The 17170-nt window shown below is 57.1% G+C and overlaps 1 protein-coding gene across 1 annotated transcript; it reads left to right on the top strand.

Annotated features, from left to right (window-relative positions):
* Positions 1 to 17075, top strand: DNMT3B (DNA methyltransferase 3 beta). Its single transcript, XM_030288758.4, has 20 exons — positions 1 to 132; positions 558 to 811; positions 4319 to 4445; positions 5131 to 5225; positions 6327 to 6410; positions 6882 to 7070; positions 8159 to 8317; positions 9030 to 9137; positions 9848 to 9989; positions 10346 to 10474; positions 10889 to 10933; positions 11266 to 11345; positions 11629 to 11741; positions 12121 to 12304; positions 12546 to 12630; positions 13081 to 13319; positions 13468 to 13558; positions 13776 to 13924; positions 14555 to 14640; positions 15770 to 17075. The coding sequence occupies exons 2-20, from the start codon at positions 707 to 709 to the stop codon at positions 15909 to 15911; spliced, it is 2352 nt and encodes a 783-aa protein (XP_030144618.3). The 5' UTR covers positions 1 to 132; positions 558 to 706; the 3' UTR covers positions 15912 to 17075.
* The last annotated feature ends 95 nt before the right edge of the window (positions 17076 to 17170 follow it).

Below are 17170 nucleotides of genomic sequence, written 5' to 3'. Positions count from 1 at the left end.
TGTTTTCGGTTCTCGGTCGGGGATCTGACAGCGCATCTTCCCTCTCTATTGGCAGGAAAAGAGATTCCCGGCGGCGTCTCGGGCGCGAAGCCTCCCCGGGGCCGATCCGGAGGGACGGGGTGGCCGGAGCAGGTATCGACCGGAGGGCTGTGCTGGCATCCGCCTCCTGCCGAGCCGCGGGGAGCCTCCGGGGAGGGGAGATCCGCGGAGAAGGAGGAACGAACTCTTCGGAGTGGCCCCAGCGTGGGGCACAAGTCCCGGGAAGCCGGGAGAGGGGAGCGGCGGGGGGACTCCTGGGCGAGTGGTGGTCCTGGGGCAAGAGGTAGTCCTGCACCGACCTCCCTCGGAACGGGAGGGCAAGGAGGGGGTGGCTGGAGTACGCTGCCCTGAGCACTCTCCTTTCCTACCTCAGTTTCCAAATTTCCAAATTTTTAATCAGCTGAGGAGGGAGGGGTGAGGCCGGGTATCCCAGTCCCGCCTCTGGGGCTGCACGGACCTGGACGGGCAGCCATGGGGACAGCGAGGTGTCATTGTCATCTTTACGTCCTCTTGTTCAGGGGGAGAATGAAGCGGTGACGACTCCGGACTAGAAGACTGACCACCTCTGAGCGGGCCTCACCTGTGCACCACAGCCCCCACAGCCCCCACAGCCCCCACAGCCCCCACAGCCCCAGCCGAGGTCGCGGCCCGGCGGGATCCCACCGGGATGAACATGGTAAAGAGCCCGGAGCCGCTGGAGCAGCGCTTGGCGGGGATGGTGGCTGTCCGGGAGACGTCTCCAGCCTGGTCTGCGCTGGGAGAGGAGGGGCCGGTTCGTGTTTTGTTTCTTTTCTTTAACCCAGCTTTGCTGAGAGGCAGCGGGGAGAGCCGGGGTGGGCGCCGAGGGCTGCGGGGGGAGCGGAGCGGGGCAGGAGGAAACCGGGGGAAATGGAGGGAAGTGCCGGAGCGGGAGAGCAGAGAGGCCAGGCACAGGAAGCGGGCAGGGGGAGCCTGCCCTTCGCCCCCTGCCCTTCCCAACCAGCACATCTGCGAAATCGGCGCCTTTCTTACGGAACTGCCAACCCAGCAACTCCTTTCTTCCCAGGATTAGAGGGAAATGTTCGGTTTGGGGAGACTTAAAGGCCATTAGTGTGCACCACAGCCCAGAGTGAGCCCGGCCATTAGGGTCCTTTATTTCTTTTTGTTATTCAAACAGGGCTTGGGCGATGGCTCCATCCCAGCCATGGGTAAAGCTTCCCTCCAGCCTTTTGATATGCATGCCCCTGTCTGGAGGCAAAGTCCGAAACCTCCCCACCTCCTGGGGACATGCACCTGATAACAGGGCGGCCTCTTTTCCCCAGCAAAGAAAACTGAAACCAGCCAGGGCCAGGCTGGAGGAGCAGCCCCGGGAGCAGGGGCAGGGGTCCAGTCCAGAGCATGGCCCGGCCAGGTGAGCCCTGCCCACCCTGCCCTCTCTGCCAGGTGAGCCCAGCCATCGTGCCCACTCTGCCTGCTCTGCCCGCTCCAGGCTGGCCGGCAGCTGTGCCCAGGCAGGGACCAGAATTCTCTCTAAGCAGTTAATATTGTGGCATGGTCTTTAACCAGTTTGGCAAATCTTAAAGAAACTGGTGTTGCAAAATGAGGGCGGGCTGTGGAGTCAGCGGGTTCATTGTCTTCTCGGGTGGGATTTGGCTGCAGGGCACGTCCTGGTCACCAGGCAGTGCCGGGGCTGCCGCTGGTGCCGGGCTCTTGGGGAGCTTTCGGCACTGGAGCTGGAATTGTGCATTATTTGACTCCTCATGGGTTCCTGTCTGGAGTACATGACTGTGGAGCACCCGGTGTGTTTGCAGGGCGCTGGGCAATGCAAACACTGCAGGGTTGGTCTCCCGTGAGCCAGCCCATGTGAGGGCAGTGCTCTGTTTCTTATTATTAATGCCCTGAGCACACATGTTGGTGTGTTTTTGTGAGGGGAGGCGAGGACAAAGAACCAACCCTTCCTCCCGAGCAGGAGGGGCTGAGCTCACAAGGATGTGGCTCCTGCAGGGGATCCTGGGTGGTCAGTGGGCAGCAGGATGGGCTCCTGTGGCTTCAGCACTTGGTGCAAAGAGCAGGAGGAGGGGTGGGAATTGCAGTCCTGCTGCATAGGTTTAGGATTTTGGGAGAGGCACTTTTAATGAGCAGTTTGTGCCATGGTCTGCTGGGATGTCCTCAAGTGATCCCGGGCAGTGCAGCTGGAGAAGGGCACGCACCAAGCAGGGAGCTGAGCTGCCTGTGCTCACAGCAGGGCCTGTGGCCGTGCACTGCACCTACAGAGCTGTGACCTGTGGGTCCCTGCTCTGCCAGCCAGCTGTTCCTTCCAAAGGGATAACCCTTTTTTTCCAGTTTATAACTGGAATAAAGGCCATGTGGGAGCTCCCTAAGCACGTGGCAAAGCTGAGCTTGGGGCATCAGGTGCTCAGTCCTGGCTGTGTCCCTGGTGAGACCTGGCAACTGTGTCACTGAGCCCTTCACCTCCCCAGCGCTGGGCGACAGGACACCCTTGCCTGGTGTGCTGGACATGAGGCAGTTGTGGGGCTGAGGAAGGAAAAGCCATTCTGAAGTGCAAGTTTGAACTTCCTGGACTCAGGTTTCTGACAAAGGAATGAATGCAGAGGTCGTCTCGAGAATCCCAGTGGGGTTTTGTGGGTGCAGATGTTTGGGAGGGCTGGGAGATATCCTTGCCTGCTTCTGTCCTCCCTGAATCTTACCTGCCTCGTGCAGCTCCATCTCCTTGTACCCTTTGGTTCAGATCACCCTCATGCTGGGAGAGCAGCCTCCCAGTGGGGATTCCCAAGGGAGATTCACTTTTTGGTGAGTTTTGCTGGTTTTGGTGGCAGCATTGCTGCCAGACATGGCTGCTGCTGCTCAGCAGCATTGCGGGCTGGAGAGGGGGAGAAGACCAAGAGGAGCTGGCCCTGACCTGGCTGTGCTGTGCCGTGGTGGTGGATTGCTGCATCCTGGAGCATCTGGGGCTGTGTGGGACCATCCGTCTGGGCCGGGGGCAGGCAGCGAGTCTGGGCAGCTCCCAGGAATTGTTTGCTGGGTCTGGGAGCAGATGTGCTGCAGCAGAGGGATTTCTGCACACACAGCTGTGGGGGGTCATGCAGCGCCTGGTGCCATTCCTCTCCTCCTTCCTTTGTCCAAGGGGGAGGCAGTATGTGCACTGAGGTGTCTACCTGTGGAGGTGGGCGCTGGACACCTGTTTCCCTTTGTGTTTGAGTGTTACCGGTTTTTAACTCTGCCCTCTGCGTCCAAATCATCAAACTCCAACTGGTCTTTGTTTGTCAGAGGCGCTGACAGATGATTTCAAAGCAGAAATCTCAGTTGTTAGGACAGTGGTTGGAGGCGATGTAGAACGGGAATGACACAAGGGGTGGTGGGCTGGAGCTGGGGTCTCTCTGGGGCTGAGGGGGGTGTTACTTTGGCTTGCTAACAGGACTGTAGGTGGGCAAAGCCCTGTGAGCTTCTCAGCTCTTGAGTTATGTGCTGCTGAAATGACTGTGCTGCTGAAGAGGCAAGTTGCAGCACAGACCCATAGCCCGGCAATGAGGCAGCACAGTTCATGGCATCCGGGTGCCTCTGGGAGAGCTGGGAGCTTCCACTACAGAAAACAGGAGCCAGGGAGGGCACCCAAGGGAAGGCAGCGAGCCAGGCAAGCCCCAGCTCTGCAGGGACACCAGGGCAGGGGCTGCCAGGATGCACAGCCCCTTCACCCTGGGGCAGGGCAGCTGAGGCCAAGAGCAGGGGGCAGGAGGAGTTTTCTCTCTCAGCGAGAGTTTAGTGCAGGCTCCAGGACTTTGTCCCCCGTGGCGGGCTGCCTGCCTGTCCTACTGCTGCAGGAACAGCCCACCCACCTCTGGGCGTGCTGGGCAGCTGGAATACAGGGAGGCTGGTGGCCCAGGGGTGGGCTCTCCCCAGGGGTGGGCTGGCCCCAGGGGTGGGCTGGCCCCTGGTTTTTACAGGGTGGGCGGGAAGTGCAACTCCCCTCCAGACAGGGTCTGTCAGCAGCTCCGAGCCAGCATACAGATGTTAGAGGAAAACCTGGTGTTCCCTAAGGGTAAGTGGGTTGCATCTAAAACCTCATTTAGATGGAGCTGGTTGGACTTTAGGGTCACCACATTTGTGTGGAGGTTATGTGCAAGTGCTGTTTATTTCCCTGGACCTTTAGTTGCATCTCCAGTCAGATCTCTCTGCTAAGGGCACAAAGTTAAAGCTGGCCCAAGGACCTCACTCTCTCTGCTTTGCCCTCCCCGGGGCTTCCTTGCATAGCTGAATTTCCTTTCCTTTCCGGCTTCTACAGGCAACCATGAAAAAGGACAAGAGCCATGGGCAGGATGGGGCAGACTGCAGGGCAAAGCTGATCCTCATCAACGGGGACAATGCACCTAGTGTTGTACTGGAGGCGAAAGGCAAGCGCAGCACTCCAGGTGAGGGTCACCACACTGAGCCCAGAGTGCTCCAAGGATGCACAGGGTTGGGGATGTCACATCCTCTGTCCCAGGCCTTGCTGGGGGATGAAGTTCTGTGGCTGTGGCCAGAGTCCCCCCCCATGATCCCACTGGATTTCTGTGATCCAGGAGCACATCCAGGCCATGGTATGGTGGTGGGAGTAGGTGCCACACTGGGACGTTGGCTCTGCCCCTGATAGTTTAACCCCCATGGAGTGAGGGAAGCGGGGGGGCCCCTCCAACCTAAGGGGTGCCATTGACCTGAGGGGTTGCATTGGAGCTCCTGGGATTCTCGTCAGGGTTCCCAAAATCCACCTCTTGGGTTCACAAGGTCCTGCTTTAAATGGCCTGGTGACAAGCCTGGAAGAGCTGGCATGTGGCCTCCTCGTGCCTCTGAGCTTTTAGGAACAAGGGAGTAGATAAGAATATCCCCATGCTTGCTGCTGGTCCCTCCCAGTTGTAGGACAGGTGTGTGATCTGGGGCTGTGGTGCCCCAGTGGGGAGCCCTGGGGACACCACTTGGCTCTGCCTCCAGCCACATATCTCCGAGATGAGGTTTTGGTGTCTCCAGATTGTGACGTGCTGTGGGAGCAGTGGGAGGCTGGGGCATGCAAGGACATGGCCAGGTGGGCTTGCAGAGCCTGAGGCTGCTCTGTCTTTGCAGATTCCAGGCGCCTGGGGCTGAAGAAGGAGAAGAACAGCAATGGAGACCTCTCCAAGGAGGACCTGGCCTGGCCACTCGATCTGCCAGTGCAGAGGGTAAGTGAACACCTAGGGTGTTTTTGGGTACTGTGTGTGGACAGCATCTGATGCCAGGATCCTCATCTCTTTCCCTCTGGGCTTTTCTTGTGCTCAGTGCCAGAGGAACAATCCAGTGATGAATGCAATACTCACAGCGTAATGTTTTAATTTTTACATTCCTGCTTCTCATGATACAGCAGTAGGAGGGGGTGGTGTGGGATGCAGTGATGCCCATTACATGTTGCAGCAGCCTAATAAAATAATTTTGCTGATATTTTCTTTAAAGTCTTGACTGTATTGACAGACTGAAACATCTCATGCCTCCCACTGTTGGGGTGAGCTGCTTTTAGCTGCCATGGGGCTGGACCCCAGTTTCACCCACCCTCTTTTGTTGACTAGGTTGACAAACCTCCAGGGTCTGGAAGCATTTTTGCCTTCTGGCTTTATTGTTTTGAGTTAGAATTAAAACCCAAGGTTGGAGAGCTGCCCGAGATGAGGCAGCTTCCAAAAGAAAGAGCCATAAATCCAGTGGGTGAAAATTGAGCTTTCCCACTATGTTTAGTTTGGGGGCTCTTACTGCAAAATCTCGTTTAATTTTGAACCTCTGTAATGCTGAGTGCAGGCAGCAAGTCTGGGCTGTACTGTACCTCTGACCACCAGGGAAGGGCTGCCCTGGGTGCTGCTGCAGGGCTGGCTGTGGGAAAGAGCACCCGTGGGAGTGTGAGAGCATCCAGGGTGTGTAAGTGGGTCCATGCCTGGGACAGTGCTCTGCTGTGGTCTGTGGCTCTCCTGGCATCCCGGTCCTCCCAGCTCTGTCATTCTGGGTGCAGTGGGCTGCAGCACTGGGGCTCCTGAGCCTTGCAGAGATGCTGTGGAGCAGAAAGTTGCCCAAAAGGGCTCAGCACAAGGTGCTTCCAGCATCCATCTGTCTCCTCTCACCTTCCCCAGGGCACTGCCTGTGGTGCTCAGCCTCAGGAGGCACAGAGTGTCCGTGTCCCCATGTGAGGAGGGCACCCATGCTGTGGCCTCTCTCTGTTCTGGTAGCAGGTGCAACTTTGGGGCAGTGCTGGGTGGGAGAGCAGCCTCAGGCAGAAGCCCACCCTGTGCCTCATGTTCCAGGCAGGGCGGACCCGGCAGGAGATGCGGATCAAGGAAGCAGCTCGCAGCGTGGAGAGTCTCAGGGACCTGCCAACTCCCGTGCGGGTGAGGGTCTGGCAGGGCCAGGGCTTCCCTGGGGCTTCCTGTGGGCTCCAGGGACTTGCACTGCTGCTGTGCCCTGGTCAAGTGTCTTCAGAGATGGTGCAGCCTCCCTGTACCTCAGTTTCCCCGGTGAAGGGGATGTGTTTGTGCTGTATTTTGCCCCTGCTATGAACTGGGTGCACTGAGAACCCTGGGGGGGATTTGGGACAGGAAAAAGGGAGGGGGCAGTGGTGCACCATTTGCCCTGGGTCTGGCAGGTAAAAGCAGAGCAGCTCTCCTGCAGATGCCCCCCGTTAAGGGCTCTCCTCTCTATTCATGGCTGCAGTGGTGCCCTCACTCCCTGCCTCCCCCTTTCTGATCCTGACTGCAGGGCTGGGGGATGACATGTGGGGAATGGGGGTGATGTGGGGCAGGTCTCTGCTCCCCCTGTCCCTCTCTCTGCTGCATTCACACTCCTCTGCCTCCGCCATGCAGAGCTCCAGGCGCCGCTCTGCCGTGCCCACACCCGTGACCATCGACCTGACAGAGGAGGACTCCCAGGACTCGTCCCGGAGCAGCAGCACACTCTCTGGAAGCAGCTCCCAGGAGGGGCAGAACGGCTCTGCTGACCTGGGAGCCGAGGAGGCAGAGAGCAGAGACATGGGCATGGCGCTGGAATACCAGGTACGGCGGGGCTGAACTCTGCTCCTGCACCCAGGATGGTGTGGGGCAAGGATGAACCTCTGTGACTTGTCCCAAAACAAACTTGGACACCTCAGTGCTGTTTCTCCTGCCCGCCTTTCCCTGCCTGCCTGACGTTTGGATGCTTTGGGGACCAACCCCGCCAAACTGCCACTGGTGCCACACGTGGGCCCCCCGAGACACACATGAGTGTGCCGTGTGCCGTGTGCCATGCCCTGCTCAGACAGGCAGTTGCATGTGCAGAAAACATTTCTGTCGGGGATGCTGGAGAGAACTGAAGCTGCTGGGGCTGCAGAGCAGGATTCGGCGCCTGCGGGCCGCAGGGCAGGGCCCCAGACTTGCAGGAATTGGGCAATTGCATCTTGCTGCATAATTAAGTATGTAATTGCAGAACAAAGCTGGGAAGGAGGGCTCTGCAGGCAGAGAGGTGACTTTTCTCCGTGTGAGGTTCCTTGCTGTGCACAACAACTCAGCGTGGCCTGCAACGGGTCACACCAAAATTCTTGGCTTTTCTTTTTCTTTTTCGTGCTCTCTGCAGCAGGAAGAAGAGGAGGGTGGGTGGGTGTCCTCTCCCTGGGGTGCAGCCACACAACACAGGCTGAGCTGTGAGCCCTGGGAAGGGGCTGCTCTGTGCCAAGGAGGAGCCTCATCTGCTGAGGGCACCCAGGGAACAGCCTTGGTGCAAGGCTTCCCCATGTTTGCAGAGACCCTGGGAGGGCAGGCAGGAGTGGACACGCACGGGGCTGGTGCCAGGTGGGCTGTGCAGGACGGAGCATGCACCACACCGTGTGCCAGGCATGGGCTCCGTATGGGGCTGGCACACACAGCCTCCCCAGCAAGCTCAGCATGGATCAGGGCTGGGATACAGTGCTGCCAGGGGGGAATGGCTTGGCCCTGTGCTTGAGGGAGTGGTTGCAGTTTTTGGAGATCACTGCACAGAGGCTCCACACTCATGACACACATGGCAACACACCAGGGCTGTCCCCTCTGCTCCAGGGCTCTCCTGCACAGCTGCCCAGACAAAATGGAGAGTTTGTAGTTTCGGCTGATGTCTTGTGTTGTGCTTTCAGGATGGGAAGGAATTTGGAATTGGGGAGCTTGTCTGGGGAAAGATCAAAGGTTTTTCCTGGTGGCCTGCGATCGTCGTCTCCCACAGAGCCACGGCCAAGCGCCAGGCGGTGTCGGGCATGCGGTGGGTGCAGTGGTTTGGAGACGGGAAGTTCTCCGAGGTAAGCCTGCTGCCCAGCCCAGGACAGCCTTCCCAGCACCTTTCTGTCCCACTCCTGAGGCTGGCTGTGGGGGTGTATGTGCTCCTGCAGACTCCCAAACCTCCCAGTGTTCAGCATAGCCAGGCCCTGGCAGGTTCTCATGGCTCTGGTGTCTGTAACTAATCACTGTAGGCTGGTGACAGCATCCAGACATGGGGACATCTGCCTGACCACTTCACAGGGTTTTGTCCCTGCTCCAGAGCTTCCCTTGTCACTCCCTGCCTGGGGAGGGATGTCCCCTCAGCCCTGTCACCCTCCCAGAATCAGTATCCCGAGCTGGAAGGGACCCACGAGGATCATCAAGTCACACTCCTTCCCTGCACAGGACACCCCTAAAGTCCCACTATATGTGTCATCCAAACACTCCTGGAGCTCTGTCAGGCTCCTGCCATGACCACTTCCCTGGGGAGTGCGTTCTAGTGCCCAACCATGAACCTTTTCCTGATATCCAGTGAGGATATCCAACTCCTCCTGTGCTGCAGGCAGGAGGGAGGAAGTGCCGTGCTGGTGTCACGCCAGCAGTGCCGGCAGAGGGTGCAGCCCACCCGTCCTTGTCACTGCTGCTTGTCACTGCTGCTCCGGGCAAAGCTGCCACCAGGCTTCCTCCTGTGGGGGGACATGGCCCAGCAGGGCATTCCCATCTCACAGGTGAGATCTTGGTGCTCTCTCCCAGGTTTCTGCAGACAAACTGGTGGGACTGATGGCCTTCAGGCAGCATTTCAATTCCTCCACGTTCAACAAGCTGGTGTCCTACCGCCGTGCCATTTACCACGCTCTGGAGGTAACCACCAGGGGTGGGTGGATGGGTGAGGAGATGCCCGCTGAACCAGCTGGGCTGTGGGTGGCTGGTGGGATGGGATGCAGTAATACCCTCATTTCACTGCTGTGGGGCCAGACTCTGCTTATCCTGAGGGTTTAGGGGTAGCTGCTGCTGCTCCAGGGTCTCACTGCTCCAGAACCCCAGGCCAGGCTCCCTGTGACGGCTTGGACATGGCAGCAGGGCAGTGCCAGGCTGGCTAGAGGTGTCCTGGGTCAGTTCCAGATGCCCTTTGAAGTCAGGGCTAGTGCTGAGCACCTGTGAATCCAGTCCCCACGCAAGGGATGCACCACATGTCAGCCTATGGGGCTGCAGACCCACAGGCACCTCTTCTGCCTTTTCTTCCTGCCACTTGCCATGGAGCAGAATGTGGGCAAGAGCTTTGGCTGGGCTTCTGGCTCCGGTGGGGCTGGTGGAGGACAGATGGACTCATTGCAGGGATGGAGGCACCCTTGGCTGTAGCCAAGGGCACACCCAGGACAGGAATTCATCAGCTGCCACCATCCTGGGGCCACCAAGCCCCCTGTGTGTGTGTGTGTGTGTATGTGTGTGTGTGTGTGTGTGTGTGCTGGGTGGGCAGGGGGCCTGGGGCTGTGACCCTGGCAGGCTGTGGCTGCTCCCTGACAGAGACCACCCTGTCACCCTGTCTGTCCCCTGCTGCCCATCCTCATCAGGTGGCCCGGAGCCGGTCGGGGAAGACGTTTACAACTGGCCCCAGGGAGTCACTGGAGGAGCAGCTGAAGCCCATGATCGACTGGGCAATCACTGGCTTCAAACCCCTGGGGCTCAAGGGACTGCAGCCACCCAAAGGCTCAGGTGAGATGGTGGCATCAGCTGGCTGAGGGCTGGTGGAGGGCTGGCATGGGCAGTGGCCACTGGGAGCTGGCCTCAGCTGAGCCTGCTCACCCTGTGCTGTGGCCATGCCAGTCTGGTCCCAAGGTGATCCTGGGGCTTCTCACTGGGACCCTCAGTAGCATTGCAAAAAGCTGGAGCAGCCTCTAAGCCCCATGGAAATCGAACCTGGCAGAGCCTTGTGCCATGTGTGAGGACCCAGGTGGCCAGGAAGGGTTCTGCTGTGGCTGGGGTGAGACCTGGCAGGCCTTGGCAGGAGGTGCCCTGGGCCAGTCCTGAGGCTGGAGGCTTGTCCTTAAGGAGGTTGCTTTTCCTTGCAGAGAATGGGGTGCTGAGGAATGGGACAGAAGAGGTGGTGTCCCTTGAACAGTGTCCCCCCACCAAGAGGCTGAAGACCTATCCTTACAACAGCAGCAAGGAGCAGCGTGTGGAAGAGGACCAGACCCGAGGTAACCAACAGAGAGAGCTGGGGAGTGGCTTGGCCTGGGCTGTGCACCCCAAGAGCACTGGGAAACCATTCTGGCCAAGGGCTTGGCTCTTCCCAGGAGCCATGAACCTGGTTCTGAAGGCAAAAGCTTTTGTGGTCTGGTGGTGCTGATTAGTGCCTTACAAGACACCAGCAAACCCAACTGCAAGACATGAGCTGGGCCCCACTAGTGGCTCAGCTTGGAGCATGACCATGTGCTGAGCTCTAATATCTCCATCAGTGAAAGGATGTGGGCTTTGCACCAAAATGTCTCAGCAAAGCTGTAGTAGTTCTAATGTGAGAAACAAGGCACCTGTAAGCAGACTGCTTTTAAAGTTTGTAACATAAGGAATGATAATTCTTTTTTTTTTTTTTTTCTCTTTTCAAATTTATAAAGAGCAAATGGTTTCTGAAGTTACAAGCAACAGCGGGAATCTGGAAGGTAAGCGCTGGCCCTGGCTCTCCTTGGAAGAGGTGTGAGGTGCTGGGGGTGCCCAGCAAGGGTTGTGGGTCCCTTTTCAGCTGCACCATGTAGGAGGGGGGAAAGTGCTGAGTGGGGGACAGGGTGCTCGGGGGGACGAGGTGCTGAGCAGATCCTCCATGGGAGCCACAGCCACATCTGGATGTGGTTCCAAGGGCAGGCCCCATTTGGGTGCAGTTCTGAGTGCAGGCTTTATCCAGACACGGCTCCAAGGTGAGGCTCCTGCCTCTGCAGCCTGTGGTGGGTGTAAGAGGGCCCTGCCCTGGGTGAGTGCAGCTCTCTCTGTCCCACAGAGAGCTGTTTGTCCTGCGGGAGGAGGAACCCGGCCACCTTCCACCCACTGTTCAAGGGGGGCCTGTGCCAGACATGCAGGGTAAGTGCTGCTGTGCTGGGGCTGAGCGGGAGCCTGGGGCCAGGGGATGGGGCTGGGGCCCAGCCAGTGCTGCTGGGACAGGGGCTGGCTGTGCCAGGTGCTGGCCATGCTGTGTGTCCCACGGGGCTGTCCCTCAGCATGTCCTTGCCACCTTGAAACACTGAGGATGTGCATCTCCAAAATCTTGGCATGTACTGAGAATGGAGCAAAGCTGTGTTTTCCACTGTCTGAGCACGGTTCCTGATCCTCTGTCCTTCTCTGCCTCCTGGATGTCTTTTGCTAGGATAGATTCCTGGAGTACTTCTACATGTATGATGAAGATGGGTACCAGTCCTACTGCACTGTCTGCTGTGCAGGCAAGGAGCTGCTGCTCTGCAGCAATGCCAGCTGCTGCAGGTGAGCCCCATGTCTCTGCTCCTGGGGCTGAGGGCCTGGCATCCTTCCCAGGGAGCTGCAGGAAGCAGGGTCCTCCATGAGCCTGGGCTGGGGCTGTGCTTCTCCCCAGCTGGCTGCCATGCAGCATACCCCAGTACAGCCTTCCTACCCTTACTGAGCCAGGTATCACCTGAATAAGCCCTGTGGAGGTTGGCAGGAGACTTACCCATGCCTTGGTCACCAGCTTATGTTAGTGGCTCTAATAACCAGGGTACTGCCTGGAAAAATATCCTGTAACATGGTGGGGGCTCCAGTCCATGGCAGGGGAGACTCCAGGAGAAGTTGGGGTGACCCAAAGGGGTTGCTGAGGTGACAAGCACAAGCTGTTGTGGTTTGGCAGGTGCTTCTGTGTGGAGTGTCTGGACGTGCTGGTGGGGCGAGGGACGTCGACCAGAGTAAAAGAGCAGGAGCCCTGGAACTGCTACATGTGCCAGCCCCAGCAGAACCATGGCGTGCTGCAGCGCCGGCAGGACTGGAACACTCGACTGCAGGACTTCTTCACCAGTGACAAGGGACAGGAATATGTAAGGGCTGGGGGCAGGGAGCCTGATGTGCTGGGGTGTGGGGAAGAGGGTTAGTGAGGGCAGGGCAAATGATCTGGACTTCCTCTTCCCTCTGCCTTTGTCTTGTTCACCCACCCTTTCCAAGGGTGCCAGGCTCTTGGTCCCACAGATGCTCTCCTGAAGGTGGAGGTGCTGCATTCAGAGCCTAATGGGACAATGCAGCACTGTCAGAGCTGGGGCTTCATGGCTGTCTCCATTGCAGGCTGCACCCAAAATCTACCCAACAGTTCCTCCAGCCAAGAGGAGGCCAATTCGAGTGCTCTCCTTGTTCGATGGGGTGACAACAGGTGAGGCAGTAGGGAAGCACTGCTGGGCAGCTCTTAGCACTGGGCATTGGGGATGAATCATTCCATGGGCTCAAACCTGTCTCTAAAAGCATGGTGGGGAAGAGGGGGTGAAAGCAGGAAGATCACCATCGGAAGAGGGATGAGGGCAGGGGGTCTCCCTTTCCTGCTGCACAAGGCTGTGGAGGAGGGGAGGGATGGAGGGGAGGGCATGTGTTGGCACCTCACAGAGGTGTTCCTGCTGTGCCAAGTGTGATCTGGGTGGCTGGTTCCCCTGAGAAGCCAGAGCTGTGGGGACACCAGTAACCAGTACTCTGAAGTGCCTGAGGGCAACTGTTTTGGCTCAGTTCACTCAGCTCTGGCATTCTGCTTTCTGGGAGCAAACCTGCCTGGAGGAATGAGTCAAATTAAAGTTTACTCACCCTGAAGTGCTGTTTGACTACACCCACCTAGGACACCCAGGAGCGGCCACATCGAGCGGTGCTGACGAAGGAGACTTGGAGGCTAAGGAGAGCAGTGCCACCTCAGACCTCTGCCCGTTGGCAGGGTACACAGTGCTGAAGGACTTGGGTATCCAAGTGGAGAAGTACATTGCCTCGGAGATCTGTGAGAACCCCATCGCCATGGGCAAAGTGCGGCCCGAGGGCAACATCACCTACGTGCATGATGTCAGGAACATAACCAAGAGAAATGTGAGCTCTGCTTCTGTGGGGCATGGCACCACGGGGGCATGGGTCTCACCCCACCAGCTCTGGGACAGGCTTGTGCCTTGCCCCATCGGGGAGGAGAGACCTGTTTCTGTGGCATTCCCTAATGGTCTGGGTTGTCTGTTCTCTGTAGATTGAGGAGTGGGGTCCTTTTGACCTGGTGATCGGTGGAAGCCCCTGTGACGACGTGTCCCTTGTCAATCCAACCAGGAAGGCCCTGTTTGGTAAGGCTGCTTTGCCTCTGCTGGGCTGCATACCTTGGGATGGGATGTTCCTGGGCCATGGAGCCTCCTTGCAACCCGGGGAAGTGGTTCAGCCCCAGGCTGTATTGCTGATGGGCTGTCTCCATACTCATCTTGGCCGGGAGGGCAGCCAGGCCCCCCAGCCCCACACCCCATGCCCCAGCTGGTCCCAACCTGCTGCTTGGCTTTCTCCTCGCAGAAGGAACCGGGAGGCTGTTCTTCGAGTTCTACCACCTGCTCAACTACGCTCGTCCCAAGGCAGGCGAGGAGCGGCCCTTCTTCTGGATGTTTGAGAATGTGGTGGCCATGAGGATCAACGACAAGAGGGACATTTCCCGGTTTCTGGAGGTAGGGATTGCTGACAGCTGTGGGAAAGGCGTTGGAGCAGGTGACATTTGCTGGGCTGTGCAGGGTGTGCCGGGTGTGAGGGTCTGGCTATGGTTTCCTGTGGCCCTGATGCTGGAAAACCCCCTGCCTGGTGCACATGCCAAGGAATCAAGTTTAGTCTTGGCTCTGGATCCTCCCCTCTGGCTTTCATCAGGTCAAACCCAAGCACAAGTCCTCTGGGGGAGGGGTTTTGCCAGCCTTGCAGAAAGCATCTGTTCCCAGCAATGCCTGTTATTTCTAGAGAGAGGGGGGGTCAGGGCTGGGAAGGAGTTTTAACTCTGTGGTAGCCAGGATGGGTTGTGGGTCAGCAGGGACCACTGGTGTAAAATCACCATTGAAGGCTGGTCCTGGTCCATAGGAACCAGCACTGAACACCCTGTGATGGTTGCTGGCCATGGCCACGGCCTGGGAGCTCATGTGGCCACCCAGGCCGTTCTCTGGTGTGAAACAGGGTTTGCGGGAGCTACATCATTTTGAGGATATCTTGACAACTTTTAAGTCCCTGCAGTGCAGTGGGAAGGGCTGTCCATGCAGGAGAGAATCAAATCAACATTTCCTCTAACTTTAATTTCCCCTCTTTTTGGCTTGCAGTGTAACCCAGTTATGATTAATGCGATCAAGATATCAGCTGCCCACCGCGCTCGTTACTTCTGGGGCAACCTCCCTGGGATGGACAGGTCAGTCAGTCTGCTGTCCTTGGATCTCTCACTGTAGTTTTGGTTTGTTTTTTAGTGCCCATATGTGTAGGTTTTTTTATCTCCCTGGCTCTAAGCCCAGCTCCTGGGAGCAAGAAGCCACAGCTCCCGCATGGGGCAGCTTCCCTGCAGTGATGTGCACACAATAATTAATGCTCTTACTAATAAGCAATGATGAGTCTGCAGGGGAGAAGTGTAGCAGCATCCCCTGCCCTGGCCCTGAAGGTTTTGGAGGGAGGAGTGATAGGGTTGCTCAGGGTGCTGGGGTGTGGGTGCACATGTGGACTGCCTTTGGGATAGGGCCCAGGCTGATGTGGGGGTTCTGTATGGCAGCCCTGTGCCCCGACAGTGCAGTGGTTGTGGGTTTATGGAGGGGAACTGAGTGGCTGCTGTGGCTGTGGTGGGTGGTGTGGGGGAGCTCACACCACAGCCAGCAGTTGCTGTGGCAAAGCATGAGTGCACCCTGCTCAACACTGCAACTGCTGGTTGCATCCCTAGCATCCTGAATTCATGACAAAACACAACAGAAATACTGGGAGTAGATAAATCCAATTACAAGCAGTCCATTACACCATGTATGTGTGACAAAACTTGAAGATTTTGCACCCTGGATGCTTCTGGCCAGTAAACACAAGACAAAGGATAAAATACTTCTGCTTGCTTATATTTAAATTGCCAGTATTTGTTGGAGTTAACACTGAGCTAAAGGCATTTGAAAGTGAAATAACAATTCCAAACCTTTGTCATGTGAAATGGCTGTTGGACTTTCATCTGTCTGATTGTAAGGGAAGTGCCCAGCCCATGACTCAGTCCCATCTCCAGAGTAGCCCTGAGGCAATGCTTGCAGAGGTGCTGCTGAGCAGAGGTGGGCGGGATGTGGATCCCAGGCACAGGAGCCTTGCCAGGAAATCCTACAAGGTGCAGGGCACTGGGGGTGGTGGGAAGCCACGGCCTGGCCCCATCCAGAACTGCTCAGGTCGCGTGGAGAGCTGAATCCCCACCCACAGCAGACTCCTGATGTCTTTGGGTGGCGTGGGAGTGGTGCTGCCCAGGGAAAGGAATTCCTGCTCCTGCTCTGCCTCACCTGCCCTCTCCTGCCTCTGCTCCTCAGGATCTTTGGCTTCCCCCTCCCCTACACGGATGTCTCCAACATCAGCCGCGGGACTCGCCAGAAGCTGCTGGGGGGATCGTGGAGCGTCCCTGTCATCCGGCACCTCTTCTCCCCACTCAAGGATTACTTTGCCTGTGAATAGCAAACGGAGCGTCCCTCGTCTCTCTGGTAAAGACGCACAGCACCGCTGCTGTGGCGGGAGAGGGATGGGCACGGCCACCGCAGCGCCAGGGCCCCGTCCCTCCCCGGCCACGTGCCGCGGGATGGCAGCCTGGCCCCGCCGGGAGAGCCGAGGAATGTCTGTAACCAAAGAACCTGGCAGGGCAACTTCTTTAAAGGGACTAACAGTGATACGTAGGAAATGATGGACAAGCTTTAATTACCCAGCACATGAAGCTCTATGCATCACTGATGAGATGGGAGTCTCATCCTATTCCTCTTTAGCCTGGAGCTGGGAAGTCACCACTTGCTGAGCAGCCAGTGTGCGGGCAGCTGCTGGGGAGCTGCAGGCAAACCTGAACTACAGTGAATTGGTGCTTTTCCTAAACAAACAAAACCTCTTGAAGTAACTGCCAAAAACCCCCAAACCGTAGCAGCAGGTGTAAGGGACCCTGCTCAGGTTACACACTGAACACAGGATCATACAGAAACCAAATCTTTTTTGTTTTTATTCTTTTTGATAAAGTTTAATTTTCTTGTTTTAATGTCTGTTGCTGCTTTAAGGCATTACATAAGAATGTGGAGATTCCTAGACCTGAATGTAGCTGAAACTGAACTGTGAGGTGATAGAATTACTTTTCTAGCTAGAACTAAAGAAATATTGTTTTATATGTTTGGTTGTAGTTTACAAATATTCACTACTTCCTTTTAAAAGCATCTAAAACCTCTCCTTACATTTTAAAATCCTGCTGAATGGTTTGAAAGCTTACACAGTAACTGGAGCAGGGAGGATTTGGGCTCCAGGGTCTGTAAAGGAAAATATTCTTGGAGCATCCATTTCCCCAATGAATGTGGTATGTCAGCAGGAAAGACAGAGTAATGGTCAATGGCACCCTCAAATCTCAGCACCCCAAATGTCATGTAGGATGTCATGAACCCAAGCAGTGGTGGCAGGGCATTCCTTCCAGGGAAAATTCCACCCAGCCTTTGTGGAGTGCAGGGACCAGGAGTGCAGCACTGCTCTTGCCTGTGCCCATCTCACGCTGTGCACAGGGAATGGGACAGTGAGGCAGGAAAGCACTGCCACTGCTGGGGTGTCTTGGGGCTGTACCTCTCCTCCCCTGTGCTCCCATCTCCCTGTGATCCCTGTGCATCCCTGTGCACAGAGATGGGATTGTGTGCCTGGCTCCAGCCTGCCAGCACCCTGGGGGCTCCTGGGGCTGTACCCCCAAACTGGCAGCT

This window comes from Taeniopygia guttata, chromosome 20 (assembly GCF_048771995.1).
Source record: "Taeniopygia guttata chromosome 20, bTaeGut7.mat, whole genome shotgun sequence".
In the NCBI taxonomy this organism is placed as follows: Eukaryota; Metazoa; Chordata; class Aves; order Passeriformes; family Estrildidae; genus Taeniopygia; species Taeniopygia guttata.
The sequence above is the reverse complement of the archived record's forward strand: the minus strand, read 5'-3'. Positions and strand labels throughout refer to the sequence as shown.